Source organism: Nestor notabilis, unplaced genomic scaffold (genome assembly GCF_000696875.1).
Source record: "Nestor notabilis isolate BGI_N333 unplaced genomic scaffold, ASM69687v1 scaffold24734, whole genome shotgun sequence".
NCBI lineage: Eukaryota > Metazoa > Chordata > Aves > Psittaciformes > Psittacidae > Nestor > Nestor notabilis.
The window spans coordinates 1-14,022 of record NW_009925505.1 but is presented as its reverse complement, the minus strand read 5'-3'; the positions used below and the strand labels follow the sequence as shown (position 1 = coordinate 14,022).

At 45.0% G+C, this 14,022-nt stretch overlaps 1 protein-coding gene across 2 annotated transcripts; it reads right to left on the bottom strand.

Moving 5' to 3' along the window:
• Positions 1–968: 968 nt before the first annotated feature.
• On the bottom strand, positions 969–12,336 carry MYOT (myotilin). Of its 2 annotated transcripts, XM_010013093.1 has the most exons (9): positions 11,734–12,336; positions 9,542–9,692; positions 7,322–7,423; positions 5,306–5,349; positions 4,620–4,752; positions 3,333–3,540; positions 2,697–2,862; positions 1,959–2,092; positions 969–1,551 (listed from the first exon to the last, which is right to left on the bottom strand). In XM_010013093.1, exons 1-9 carry the CDS (start codon positions 12,168–12,170, stop codon positions 1,379–1,381), a joined length of 1,548 nt encoding a protein of 515 aa, XP_010011395.1. In that variant the 5' UTR covers positions 12,171–12,336; the 3' UTR covers positions 969–1,378. The 2 variants fall into 2 exon arrangements, with proteins under 2 accessions (XP_010011395.1, XP_010011397.1); XM_010013095.1 differs by lacking the exons at positions 9,542–9,692; positions 11,734–12,336 and having other exon boundaries at positions 1,060–1,551; positions 5,306–5,355; positions 7,322–7,554.
• Positions 12,337–14,022: the final 1,686 nt, after the last annotated feature.

Here is a 14,022-nt window from a genome sequence, read left to right as displayed (position 1 = left end):
TGCCCCGGTTAAACTCGCCAGTTCGGTTGTGAGGAGCGCAGGGAGCGGACCTTCATCTAAACGTGCTGTAAAGCAGCGCTGAGGGGCTCCCAAACCCGGCAAGGGCTTGGGATGCTGCTGTGCCAGCCCTCGTGCTGCTGCTCAGCGCTGGTGCTGTGCTCGGGTCCAAGCAGTGCAGCATCTTTATGTTCACAAGCAGCATATGGGTGAGGGGGTTTCAATCTGTTTGATCAGCTCAAACCCACTGAAGGACTTATTTCAGTGTGTTTCATTGCTCGGGCAGCCCAGAGGAGAAGGATGGTGATAGAGCTGTTTTGTTTTGTTAGGAGGTTAATAGCCAGTGTTGTGCTGTTCAGATCTGGGGTTTGTTTAATGGTACTGCAGCGTTGGGTGAAGCTGAGGCCGCATTTTTCCATGCTGGAAGGTGCTCGCGGGGTTTGCTGACAAGCAGCAGCATTACTGTGAACCCCCAAGTGCTCATTCCACTCATAAATTCCCTTTTAGAAAGTACAGAGGAAAACTCTTCAGAGATTAGGTTTGATGGAGCTGGGCAAAGTCGCATTTCAGGGTTATTATTCTGAGCAAGGTGGCTGTGAATAGCAGCACACAAACCATTTGGATGATTCAAAGCAACAGCTTGTTAAGAGTCAGCAGTCACGTAAGTCACAGCCAGTCCTTGATTAAAGGAGCCAGGAGGGAAAACAAAGCTTTAACGCTTCAAACGATGCAGGGCAGCTTTTGGGTCAAGCATGCAAGGAGAAAAAAGATCAGTGTTCCCTCATTGACATGTTTTAGTGTTAAGGGAGTGCCATCGGAAGAGAAGCAATGTGGTGAGCAGACAGGGGAGGGAAGAAGTGGCAGACTTAGGAGGGTAAGTAAGAATCCACCTTTGCCAGGCTGCAGCCGATGCTAGACATCCATAAGCTGGTTTTAACAGATCGAGGAAGAATCACAACTCATGTTGGTTGTTCAAAGTTTTATTTGCCTCTATTTTATTCTCATAAAAACACTCTAGTCTATTTGGTTTTAGTATCCAGATAGTACAGACTTCTGATACTATCAAGAGTGATATTAGAGCAGCAGTACAAACCAACCTACTTCAGCATGTAACCAAGCACAGGTGGAACTAAACCCACCCACACTTGTACAGACTAATTAGCCTGCTTTCTGAGGCTTTATAGTTAAAATACAATACTCAGTAAATGGTTATAGTCACCAAACCGTATAAATAAAATCTAACATGGTAAAATGGGAACAGCTGAATGTGCGAGAGTCAAAGTCTGTAGATAGGTATTTTGCTAATTAGAGCAATCACCAGTTAACTGCATCTATGTTGTAATTGTCTCTTACAGGCGTGAGATTTCCTCTTCATTTCCAGTTAAAGTTCGTCACTTTCATACAGTCCAGACTGCTCAGCCAAGCGCTGAAACTCTCCTTCTGGTGAGAAAGCTTGTTTCACATCCAGTCCTCTTCCATTAAGCGCCAAATACTTGCTAAAAGTTGGTCGAACCCGTAACTGCTTTGGGGCTGGAACTGGTTTGTTTGTATGTGCTGGAAGAGAGAAGAAAATCCTCTTTCAATGTGTGTGGAAAGAGTCACCGTAGAGCAACCCAGTTGCTTCTTATCTGCAGCATTAACTGGCAAACCCTTAGGAAGAATTTAACAGACCAAACCTGTATCTCAGACACCAGAGATTTATATCCACCCTCCTTGGCATCAATCAAATTGCAGTCTTCAAACAGTGCAGATAGATAGAAGACAGTGTGCAAAGGGCACATCACAGTGTCCTGACACTTAACAAAAGAGATTTTCCTGGGGTAATTACATTTTGCCTGGGTCCCTGCCTTTGGAAAGCAATCCTCCCAGCACTCTAAGCTTCATGAGGTTCACCTGAGGGTTTGCTCTGAGTACCAGTGCCAGTTTCAGTTGTGGTTGTGGCACTGTGATGTGGTACTTACTTGCAACCTCTAGCCTGGCGTGGCATGTGGCCACTCCTGCTCCGTTGACAGCAGACACGGTGTACCAGCCAGCATCTTTCTTGTTTGCATTATGAATCAGGAGGCAAATCCTTCCAGTATTGTCATGTAACAAGCTGAAAAATGAAGGTGTTTGTGTAAGTGCCACTTTAGGAGAGAAGACATTGAAATCAGAGAGTCAGTTTACATGGTGAGGAGCTGAGCAAGCCCTGAAACAATTCTTGCAGGGCACTGCAAGCTATTTAGATGTAAATACTGCATTTGTACTGTAAGCCAGGCCTGGTTGGACAGGGCTTGGAGCAACCTGCTCTAGCAGAAGGTGTCCCTTCCCATGGCAGGGGGCTGGAACTGGATGAGCTTTAAGGTCCCTTCCAAATCAATCCATTCTAGGATTCACATCATGTGAATCATATCATCGCATCATTCAGGTGGCTTCAAGGCCCTTCTGTAGCCCCATTCCATCAGCACATGATGAATGCATTGCATGTTTCAGTCATAAATCCAGGCTTCTCCGTGGGCCTCGTAACTGCTGCTAGAATTCAGGGTAGCATCTGGTCAGTTTTCTCTCTGTGCCCTCAAAAACAAGACTTATGGTCCTGTTCACTATGTGTCATAAATAAGGGGCAGGTCTAGCTTTCCAGCTTGCTACTTCTAGAAACCAGCCAATTTGGCTTAATACTGGTTATTGTTTTCTAACACACCAACTCATTAGTAGGATACCTTATTCGGTCTGTATTATATTGTACCATTTCGTTGTTTCTTTTCCAGTAAATCCTGGGTGTTGGGATAGCAGAGATCTGGCATTCAAGTCTGGCTGTATCTCCTTCAAAAACCTTTTTGCTCTGTGGCTTGAAGATGAAAGTTGGAGGCGTGTGATGTTCTTTTGCTAAATTGAAGAAGAAAGATATGAATTACTGTGAGTATTAAATACTAGTATCAGGCTTGGTTTTTAAGATTTCAGAGTGTTAATTCGGGGGGGGATGACAGGTTCCTAACTGCACCTCCTTAGCATACAGGCAATTCCTATAAGTGTAAGGGTGTAGTAGACACAGTCCAATTTAGGAGGAGAGTCAGCCAACATAGGTTATCAGTCTTGGGAGATTAACAACTCCCAAATTCTGGACATCTCACAACATCTAGATGTCCCACTAAAAGTGCTTTGAAAAAATATGGCATCTTGGATGTATGTATTAAAACAGTCTTGGAAAAGGTAAGGTGTTTGTTATCATGTGAGTCTGGATGTCTGGAGATCTAGCTCTACTTGGTTGTTTTATGTCCCAAACACATGGAGGAAGGCACTAGGTTCCTGAGACTTTCCATGTGTGGTCAGGTAGTTATTAGTGCTCTCAGTCTTACCAATTACTTCCACTTTTACTGCGAAAGATGCTTCTCCTGCACGGTTGACAGCCACACATTCGTATGTCCCTGCATCAGATGATTTGACTGCTTCAAAAATAAATGAGTGGAAACCCTTTTCTGACACTATCATTTTGTGGAACTGATCTTGATGAACCATCCTTCCATTCTGATACCACATCACATCTGGAGTTGGCAGCCCACTAACCTGCGAAGGAGAGGAAAGCAGTGAAGAGTTAAAACAGTTTTCGGGTCATAAAAGCTCTTCAGTGCCAAGGGCATTTTCATGCCCATAGATGATCACATCATGATTCTACTGCAAAATTTTACAGCCCTGCCTAGTTTTAAATATTAATGTGGAGCTGCACAGAGAGGAAGGCTTGTGGAAAGATGACCTTTAGCTACAAGACTATAGATGCTGTTCCTACAACAACCCCCTGTTCCCATCTCGTAAGGTAGTCTTGATTAGGCCAAAGATACTCATTGTGGGTTCGTAGAAGGGGAAACTCATCCTTTTGATCTCACAGCTCACACTGTCAGCAGTGCTGATATGCACACTGTTTGGATATAATGTGTGCAAATATACTGTCCTGCAGACATGCTCCAGGTTGTCCACAACATTCAGAAGTTAAGCAATTTGCAGCAAAATGGCTAAAGGTCATGCCAAGTCTGGCAAGTGTTTACTTAAGAGATCAGAAGTGATTAGGGAAAACGAAGCCAAACCACAATTAGCAGACAGCCTTTGCAGTGAAATTGCATGTGCAGCTCTAGGTTCTCTCTTACCCTGGGACTGGGACAATGGCCATGCAGTTTCAGGCCATTTTGCCTGTTTGTAATTAGGGCATTTTCTTGCCAGATTATCTGCTCCAGCAAGGGTACAGTTGCCTCAGAGAAGGCTCATTAAAGGCAGGCTAGTCCTAAACAGGCCTTGCTGAACACGTCCCCAGGATGGGTCCGCTGAAAAGCAAAAGGTTCCCTCCCAAAATGCCTTCTTTCAGCAGGGTCTTAATATTCATCCTTTCCAATGAGCTCTGGAATATGGTGATCCATATTTACCACTATTAACTTTAGCCATATTCTTATGCACCTAATTCCATTTACATTTTCCAAGGGGAAAGCATTTAGCCATCTCCCGTTTCTAGGTTTATATTGCCTGGAGAGACCCTGCACCGTCTGCCATTAGTGCTCTGGCTTATTAAAGTGCAAAGGCACTGCAGTGCAGAGGCCTCTCTCCGTGCCACACACCCCAAAGAGCTAATGGAACTGCAAGTGAAAGGCTGGCATTACTTTGAAGTCGAGCCTGCAGAATCGTCCCTCCTCAATAATTACGTCTTCAGGCACTTGTGTAAAACGTGGCTGGAAAAACTTCTCCTGGATTGAGTCATGTCCACGTTCATCTCCTCTTGAGGATGGTCTGCTCCTAAAAAGTGGGCAGGAAGAGTTAGTTGTGTAGAAGTTACCGCAGCATAAACGACATTGAAACGCCGATTGCAGCTGAAGTCCCTCAACACATTCAGGAGTCCAAAACTACAGTTCTGGTTTGTTTTGCAGCTGGAAGGCATGGGTTTGATCACTTATCGTGCTTAAGTTGCTCAATTCAACACAGAAACATGACATATGAAGCCTTCATCTTTGGCCTAATATCCAAGAGGACTTATAAGGCTGCGTTTCATCATGCTGCGTTTCAGCATTTACATTGTCAGACTAGAGAGTAATCTTCTAGAATGCGAAGCGTATTTGCCCCAGGAACACTGAGCCTTTAAACCTCTAGTGTTATACTTAGAGTTGGCTGGATTAAGATCAAAGACATCACCAGCCATCCACAAATGGTAGCATTTTAGTTGAAAGGAAGAGAATGGATTTAGTAATTACTACTTTAGAAGAGGTGATAAGTAGTGAAGTAAAACTAACATTGTCTAGAAACATTTGAAGTAAGGTCTTGAAGAGTAGCGCAGCACAAGTTTATGCATTACCTTACGTGTGTTGTAGGAACCTGCAGCCTGATGTTTTCTGCATTCTGGTGCTTGGAAAGACAAAGAGGAAGAGGTGAGTTAACATAGAAAGTTTTATCTATATACTGAACAAGAAGCCAAATTAATTTCATGTACTGATTGCTGCTTAAAAACAACCCGAATGCTTTGGAGTCATCGGGATAAGATGTAGAGGAACTCGCATCAGGAGCTAACACACTGCTTTCACCCTCAGCTTTGCCATGACAGGAACAAGTACTATTAATAGAACAGCACGACTTCTCATCACTCTGCACAGGTGATAGGTGCAGCAGTTTTTGTTTGGCACACAAGGCCTTTGGCCAGCCAATAACCTTTGTTAGAGGGGAATAGTACTACTGGCAGTATCTAAAATGAGAGCAAAGAACAGAGTGTCCTTCCCTATAGCAGGAATAGAAGTGGAATCGCTGGCAAGAGCACTGTATTGTGCCCACTTAAATATGGTACCAAGAGCAATGGACACATGCTGAGCTGGAAAATATTTCTCTTTCTAGATCACAGCACCAACTAAGCTCGCTGACAACTCCACCATCACGAGTGAATCTGCTGCAGTACCCAGGACTGATCCCTGCTGGGAACTTGGGTGTGTGGAAGATGCATTTATTACCAGTGGCTCGTTTTAGCAGTGGAGTCAGAGGAGACACTGCGTGGAAGTTTCTGGGGTGTTTGCACTGAGCCATTACGATGCTTGATTCTGTGCTCTGTAGTCTAGTCCTGTGGAACATTTAAGCTTGGGTTTAAGCTTCAAGCACAGAAGCAGCCTTAATTTCAAGGGAAGCATTATGTGAATGAGAGTTTGGCTGGACTGAACTCAATGCTGAGTCCAAAGGCAATTGTTTGTATCTGTTCATTTATACCAGTTTTGTACAATTTTTACTTATCTTGTGAAATGATGCTGTAGTGATGGAGCTGCTGCTAATTCTAATGGACTGACTGTGCAGTTAAGTTCCTGAGGAATCAGGAAGCTGAATGATGAATCAGTGACTACAGTATTTAAATATAAGACTGAACAATGGGAATAAGATCTCCCCATCTCTCCTCCCAATACTTCTTTTTATGTAGCATTTCATGCACCCTCAAAAGCTGTCAGTTATCCTGTTTTGACTGTTTCCTTGTTCTCTGCAAAAGGTGAGGCTTCCCTTGCTCTCACATCCATAATGTTCCCTTCTTGCCTGCTCCTGCCAGGTGATTGTTGGGGAGAAATAGCTCAAATGGCATAATTCTCCCTTGCTGTGATCTTAAGTGTTTCTTCTATGGAAGGAAGAGTTTTGCTGACTACACCGTGGAAGGTGTGTGCCAGCCTGCTGGCTTTATGTGCATGCAGCAGGAGGGATGTTTTCTTTGGCTGCACAGGTACCCAGTGCCACACCACAGACATTTCCACTAACTGTGGTCACAGGAGTGCCAAAGAGAGCTTTTAACTGGCCTGAATAACCAACGAGTGATGCAAGTCTCCAACTAAGATGCTTCTGAAAATGCCAGGAGTGATAGATTCTCTTCTGTCAGCGTGTGGGCTGCTAAAATAACTGCTTTGCTGTCTCTTAATGAATGCAGGCCCCTGGAGGGGCTAAAACTCAACCGATCCCACCCCAAGGCCCTGACCTCTCATAGTGAATGTCACTTACTCTGAGCAGTGGCAGGTGTAAATCTTGCTGTCCTGGCCCAGTCTGAACTCGGGCTGTCGGAGTGGGTACCTGTATCACTCACTGTGCTGCTCCCTGCCTGTCACACTACAGGGCTGTGCAGCAGCTGCTGTAATTCCTCCTTGGTGAGGTTATTCCTACAGATCAGGCCCAGCAAAGGGATGGTGTCTGAATTCCCTCCTCCTGCCACTACCCCCCAAGAAACCCCAAATCCCTGCTAAAGTGAGAGCAGTCCCTTTATCTGTTACCAGATAAACCCCATCTCTCTGCTCTGTTCAGGTACAAGCAAGTCACAGCACAAGCACCAGTAGACCATTATCCTAGAGCCCCCTTTTACCTGTGTGTTCTGCATGTTGTCTTCACTTTGTGTTTCCAACACGGATGCAGCATTTACTGGTCCGAGCAGCCTTCGAGCCATTCTTTCTTCATAAGTTAATCGCTTAAAGCAGAGGGGAGAAGAATTCTAGTCAGAAGTCCATTTACTATTTCAGATCAGCTTGTCAGAGCATAGTAATATGCCACAAATTCAGGGTGTTGTCAATAGGAGCAGTAGCTGAATAGAAACCCCACGTCTGTTCCAGAGGGTTTGCAGTCTGTGATGCCTACTGAAGTCAGCCTCAATATATACAGCGCTGAAATGCATCAAAGATTAAACTGCCTGTTCATCAAAGCCTCCCTAATGCCATCTGTGGCCTTCCACCCCTCCTCTTTCTCCACTGGGATTATTTATGGGTAACTGATGGCATTATCTCAGAAGCCAGAGTAAGTCCCAGGGTACCTTTCTGTTAGTGATGGGAAAACTTCCCAAGTCACTCAGCTGTGGATTTACTTCAGGAGCTAGAGGCATGATGGGTGCTACCTCCCCTGCTCCCAAAAAAGCAAGAGCCACACCAGCAGCAGACACAGCCAGAGAGGAGCACCACTACCCCTGAAAGCACAAGGGAAGCTTATGTCGGCGCAACAGCCGCCTTAGGAAGGTGGCAAGAACATGTTTCAGGAGGAACAATAGGTTCCTACAATAGGGATGCAGCACACAGGGATAACTCTGAGCAGAGTTAAACTGAAGTTCTGTCAGCTGGGTTACTTTAGAAGGGTGCATCAGTCCCCTGAGCACCAGAATACCTGATTCTTCACTTCCCACAAAGTTTGCCTTGGGGTTAGATTTTGTGATGTGAGGACAAGCTCTGACTGGATTTCTGCTGTGTATGGGATGCGTGTGTAGCTACTCCTGGGTCAATAAAGGTTTAAAGGAGGCTTCTGGGACTTTTCTTTAGAAGAGAATGAGAGACCTTTTGGAAAACCTATGAGAGCTTAATATCCCCGAGGTCATTACGGCTGTATCAAGTGTGGCTGAGATTGGCCAGTTGGTTCAGGCGTTGTTGGAGGACAAGGGGAAGAGGACACAGCACAGCGATTGCATAAGCCTTATTTTTAGCCTGGCTTCCTATGGGAAGAAAAGCTGGCTTGCAATGGCAGGCTTTCCTACAGCAGATAGGACACTCCTGCTAGGGACACTTTAAGTCAGGTTTGACCTAATGTATTTTTTTCCTTCAATTTAAGATTATATATATGGCACAGACCTGTTCCTACTGATGGTAATGGAAAAACTCTTTTCTACTTCAGGGAAAAGAAGATGGAAGCCTTAAACACTGGGCTTTTACTAGTCTGCCTCTAGCCAGCAGGAAGGTTCCCACGTTAGAGACCTGCTCGCCTTAGCTTGCTGTAATGTGCTTCCCTACTGGTAAGCAATTTTTTCTCCTAGATTTGGATTTATTGGTCAAGGGGATTGCATTTTGTCCCTTTGCAGAATCAATAAGCAGGTACTTACTTATTTACTTATTTATATGAGATTAAAAGACCTTCTTATAGGATGCAGACTTAAAAAGCTCCTGTGATTTCTTTGATTTGTTGTTCATATAAAAAGAAAGCAAAGAGGCTTACCACATGTGGTGATGGTCTCTAGAATGAGCTTTCAAATGTTGGTACTTCTCCAAGTGTCTAATGATTTGGGGTGGTTTATTAACCCCAGCACAGAAAGCCAGGGTGAAACAGTGTCTGGAGAACTGAGAGACTCTCCCTGAGTTTCTAGTTGTCTGTGGATGTGATGTTCAGCAGAATCCCCAGAAGAGTTCAACTTTGTACCATGGCTCTAAACAGGAACCTTTCTCCCAATCCTGGCCTTATTTATTTAGTTGCACACATTCAAAGACAGCTTGAATGGTGTGTGCTGGCCAAGAAGGTAAGATAAGAGGGAAAGGCACCGGTAGATTAAACCCATCTTGCTGCATCAGATGGCTTTCAGAAGTTAACGCATCCCTTTCTGAAGTCATGGGAGATGCAGACATTCAGTTGCCACAGCACATGCCTATAAACAGATTGACAGCAACCATCTCTTGCCACACTCAGTGTTTGGGCAGTGTTGCTCCAGCATTTCCCTCTGCTTTCAGCTCAGTTTGGAGGCTCCAGCCTCTGGGGCACTAGAACTGTTCTCCCCATCCCTGCTTGCACTACTGAGAGTCAGAGCAAACTGGTTCTTTCCTCAGCAGGTTTCCCTTACCTGGTTGCCATTTTGGAGAAGGTTGTCTTTGCATCGGAGTTTCTTTTCCAAGTCCTGAATGAGGGCTTCTTTTGTTCCTCGAATTTCATGGTCTGATGTCTTCTGCATGGAGTTGATGCTAGCTTGTTTGTTATACATTGGTTGTGAGTAACTACTCATGCAGGAAGAGAAAACAAAGTTATTCCTGTAGGCCTGCTTGACTGTTTGCTACAGCTTCACAGAATGCACACAAAATGAACCTGCTACCTAGAAACTGTGGTTCAAATGAACCCATATGGCATTTGGGAGTTAGGTAGGCTGCGTGGACTAACTGAGTATCAAAGCTTAAGGGGAAGAAGCATCATGGTCTAACCAAGTCCCCGAGTTCCTCCCACCACACTCGCAGCAGTTTGCTGTGGGTGGCTGTTCAGCATCCCTACACCCTGCAGTGTCCCTGCCAGGACTCAGATGTGTTCTAGCAGTGTTTTGAGGGAGCCACTAACCGCACTGAGCAACGTGAGCCCATTTGGGAGCAAGTTCTCCCTCAGAAACTGCATTCCTTTGCAATCACAATTGTTTGTAAGGCCCTGGTGCTGCAAGGACACAAACTACTTGACTAGGTATGAGCAAATAGCTTATTAGTTGTCCTCTTCTTCTCGGCCCCAAAAAGTTATCTCACACAGTGCTTCTGTCCAGATGGTCAATAGCCAGGCTTACCCCAAACCAGACTGGGTCTTTAGGAGTCCCCCACATAGCCTGATGCTGTAGTCCATAGTCAAGAGACACAATCACGTTTTGGAGTTAGATCATAGACTTGGTGCTAAGGAAACCAGAGCATCCCTCAAAACATGTTGCAAAGGTCTGCTCGAGGTCAGAGCACTCCATGCAGACACGCTCTAACCCAGTTTGTTACACACAGCATGGCCCTGATGCTGCAGTTATGTTCAGCAATTATTCCTATTCAAATCCTCTTCCTCCTGTCACTTGGGAATTTGTTCTGCTGGTTACAATAGGGTAGAAGGGTTATAATTCTGCTACATATTCCCAGCACTGCTCGGACTTAATAACTTGCCCACGTTATGACTTAAAAACGTTAATAATTTGCCCAACAAATTCATACATCTCCTGTCCCTGTTTGCAGCATGAATAGGAAAATAATCCCTTAACTCACAGGGTGTTGCATTTAAGAGCAGCTTACATGAACAGCATAGTGAGGCACTAGAGCCCTTTGCTATGAAGGCAGCCCCACACTACACACGTAGAACCCAGCAGTTACTCCAGATGCATAACTAACCCCTCCCCGCTCCTGCAGTACTTTAAAGCAACAGCCCGCTCTGTCTTACCTTTCCACTGCCCACAGTGCTGTGTTCCAAAGAAATCCCAGAAACATACAGATTCCCTGACTACAAACTGGTGCTTAAACCTGAATTTATACCCAAGCCAGCAGGACCCCAGCCCCTATCACCTTTCTAACATCCTCAGTTGAGTGTGGTGTGTTCTACACTGACTTTCCCGACTTCCAGCTGATATTGGCAGGAATACAAGTTGGTGAGAAGGCAAGACCTAGCTCCCTCTGACATCTCACTGACCTTGGAAGATATTTGGATTGCAGCCCAAAGGCAAAATGATATAATACATATTCAGGAAAGAATTTAGGCTTTGGCCTGAAGGGGTAAAGTTTTCAAGCGGCCCTTTTTCTGTGATGACTGTAGGTGACTCTAGAGTCACTGTATTGTAGGTGAGTGTAGAGTCCCATTGTGACGTGGAACATGAAAATACTGCTGAGACTTACTAGGAACCTTGTTTAGATGTGGGAATACTACTGCCTTCCCATTCATAAACCATGTTTGCTGAGAGAAATTCATTTGAGATGGGTGTCCATCCTCTGTTCTGAATACCCTTAAATAAGAGATTTCCATCAAATCAAACTGAACTGTTCAGAGTGGCTCCAGCAGCCCATGACATGACTGCTGTGCAGTTTAATTCCTGTTTGGATACCCATCTGTCCCCCACAGACACCAAGGGCAAGCACTCAGCCTCCTAACCCGAATCATGCAGAGTCCTGCCTCAAACATCAGAAGCCGATGGGGGTTGTCCCATTGGCTTCGGCCAAGCCCGTGCTTCACCGGATGGTTGGATTTGGGATGGTCAGTGCATGGGAGAGGCCAGGCCAGAGGAAAGCAAGGGGAGGTTAGAAGCCTGTATATACTTACTGAGGTTCCATAGGAGAAGGAGTTTGGCTGTTATAGTCGGGCTGCGAGGGTAGCACTGAGCACAGGAATGCTGCGGGGGGTTGGTTAGGCATGGATATAAGCCGTTGCCCGGATGAGGAGCTAGCAGGAGACTGCGCAGATGCAGGAGTGACGGGATATGTGGATTCCTTAGGGGCACTACAGGAAGGCGAGGAGAGCGTGATTGAAGAGCTCAGCGATGACGAGGAGGAGAATTTCTGCCCGCTGGGGTTACGAGGCTGTATTAGGATGGAGGATTGTTTGAGTTGTCTGCTTGACTCTGTAGAGGCTGCGGGTCCCGGAGGCTGCTCTTGCCCTTGGCACACATTCTTAGACTGGATAAAGTGTTTTGGACGCTCGTAGTTAAACATGGTTGGTTGACACATAGAGGAAACGGATGGGAAATTAGGGACACTCATAGGAGAGGTTTCGCGGCTGTCCTGGGTTTTTGTTGGTGATAACTGGCTTTGGATGGGTGCCTGGTAAAAACTAGGTGGTAGGCCACGAAAGCTGTCTTGGCTGGGCTCCTGGATAGAATGGAACCCTTGCCTTGCAGAATAGAGGCTTTCTTGGTGTGGATTTTCCCTTAAGGAAGACAATACAGATAAAATAAATTGCACATCACCAGCTGAACCACAAAAGTACCGTGTTGTGAGCAGTCATTAGCAACCCAAAGTGTAGGAAGTTCACAACTAAAGCTTGAGCTTAAAATGAAGAGGTTTAAGATTGATTAGAACTATTCCAGGACTGTATGAGCATTCTGGATTCCAGTAACAAGTCATGCACTCTGACTCAGGTGCAGGGCTAACTTATCTGCAAGAGTCCAGTAGATTCTAAAGGAAACAGCAACGGGTTTATTGATGACCCACACCTTCAAAAGCCTACGGGTAATTGTAGGTACTACAGCTAAGCATGATGATGCCACATATCATCTAACTAAAGATCTCTGGCTCAGACAGTTTTATGCCCTGTCAAAATACTAAATGCGCTATTACTCAGAGAATTGGCCATTTGTGCTGCGATATTCCTTATGCCATAGGGAAGCAGGAAACAGGTTCCACTTTTAAGCCTAAAACTAAACCTTTGAAACCAAGTATCCTGATTTCTGCTCCAATGGGTTTTGATTTCACAGCTTTGTATACCCAATTCACATTTGATGTTGGAATGCCAAGGATTGTGCTTCTCCAGATTTGCTGTTGGGGGTAATAATTGCCAGGATAACATAGTTGCAGGATAAAGTAGGGCAAGCCAAGCTGCTCAGACGTTCCTGAAGTTATTTTGCATGTCCTTAATATCTAACTCCAGGTTTTTCATCAACTCAAAACCCAGGAAAGTTTCACTTGAGCAAACTGAGCAAGTTTGATCAGAACTGACATAACTAAACCCCCACAATAAACATAAAGCTGCTAATAAAAAGTGAGAATATAAATCCACACAGTTACATGTGCTGGAAAAAATGGTAATCTTGCCCCAGTGGGCTCAGCTGTTTCACTGCTATATATACCCTGTATATTGTATCCCTCTCCTCGGAGAGGCCGGGAAGGGCTCTGCAGGGTCATAAATTCCCGTGGGGGGAGACGACTGAAGACATCACTCTCCTTTTAAAGCTTCAGAGCTTTCACTTCCTAAAGGTAATTGTGAGTATTAGTTGTAAATTGACTGTGCAGAAACAGAGGTTTTCTAGTAAAAATTCCCCAGCTTTCCCCTTGTTGCACTCTTGGAATCTGAAGCTGGCTTAAATTTTAGGAGCGTGTCCACAATATGGTCTCAGTTGCTGGTGCAGAAAACTCATTGGATCTTGGTTTTATACCATTTTACATCACTATCTGTGCACAGATCCATTCATTTAACCTCCAGGCTGTGCACAGAAACCGACACTTACTTCGTTCTCTAGAATCACTTTGATTTCTGTAATACTGCACTAGGACGAGATTCGATGCACAGATTCACTTGTCACAGCAAGGGCTAAGTTCTGCTTTCCTCAACTCATTCCACCTTGATTTGGGGTGGGATAACGCAATAAATCCAAAGAGACTTTTGACCTTGCAAGACTCCAGGCTGTGCACAGAAACCGACACTTACTTCGTTCTCTAGAATCACTTTGATTTCTGTAATACTGCACTAGGACGAGATTCGATGCACAGATTCACTTGTCACAGCAAGGGCTAAGTTCTGCTTTCCTCAACTCATTCCACCTTGATTTGGGGTGGGATAACGCAATAAATCCAAAGAGACTTTTGACCTTGCAAGACGAAAACACTAAGTAATAAT

Bases quoted from the DNA above. Each gene is read 5' to 3' on its own strand.
- MYOT (XM_010013093.1), bottom strand. From the start codon at position 12,170: ATGAGTGTCCCTAATTTCCCATCCGTTTCCTCTATGTGTCAACCAACC. The intron at 7,424-9,541 runs GTAAGGGAAACC...CTCTGCTTTAAG, and splicing joins TTCTCCAAAATGGCAACCAG to CGATTAACTTATGAAGAAAG. The intron at 3,541-4,619 runs GTAATGCCAGCC...TCTCCTTCGCAG, and splicing joins TCTGCAGGCTCGACTTCAAA to GTTAGTGGGCTGCCAACTCC.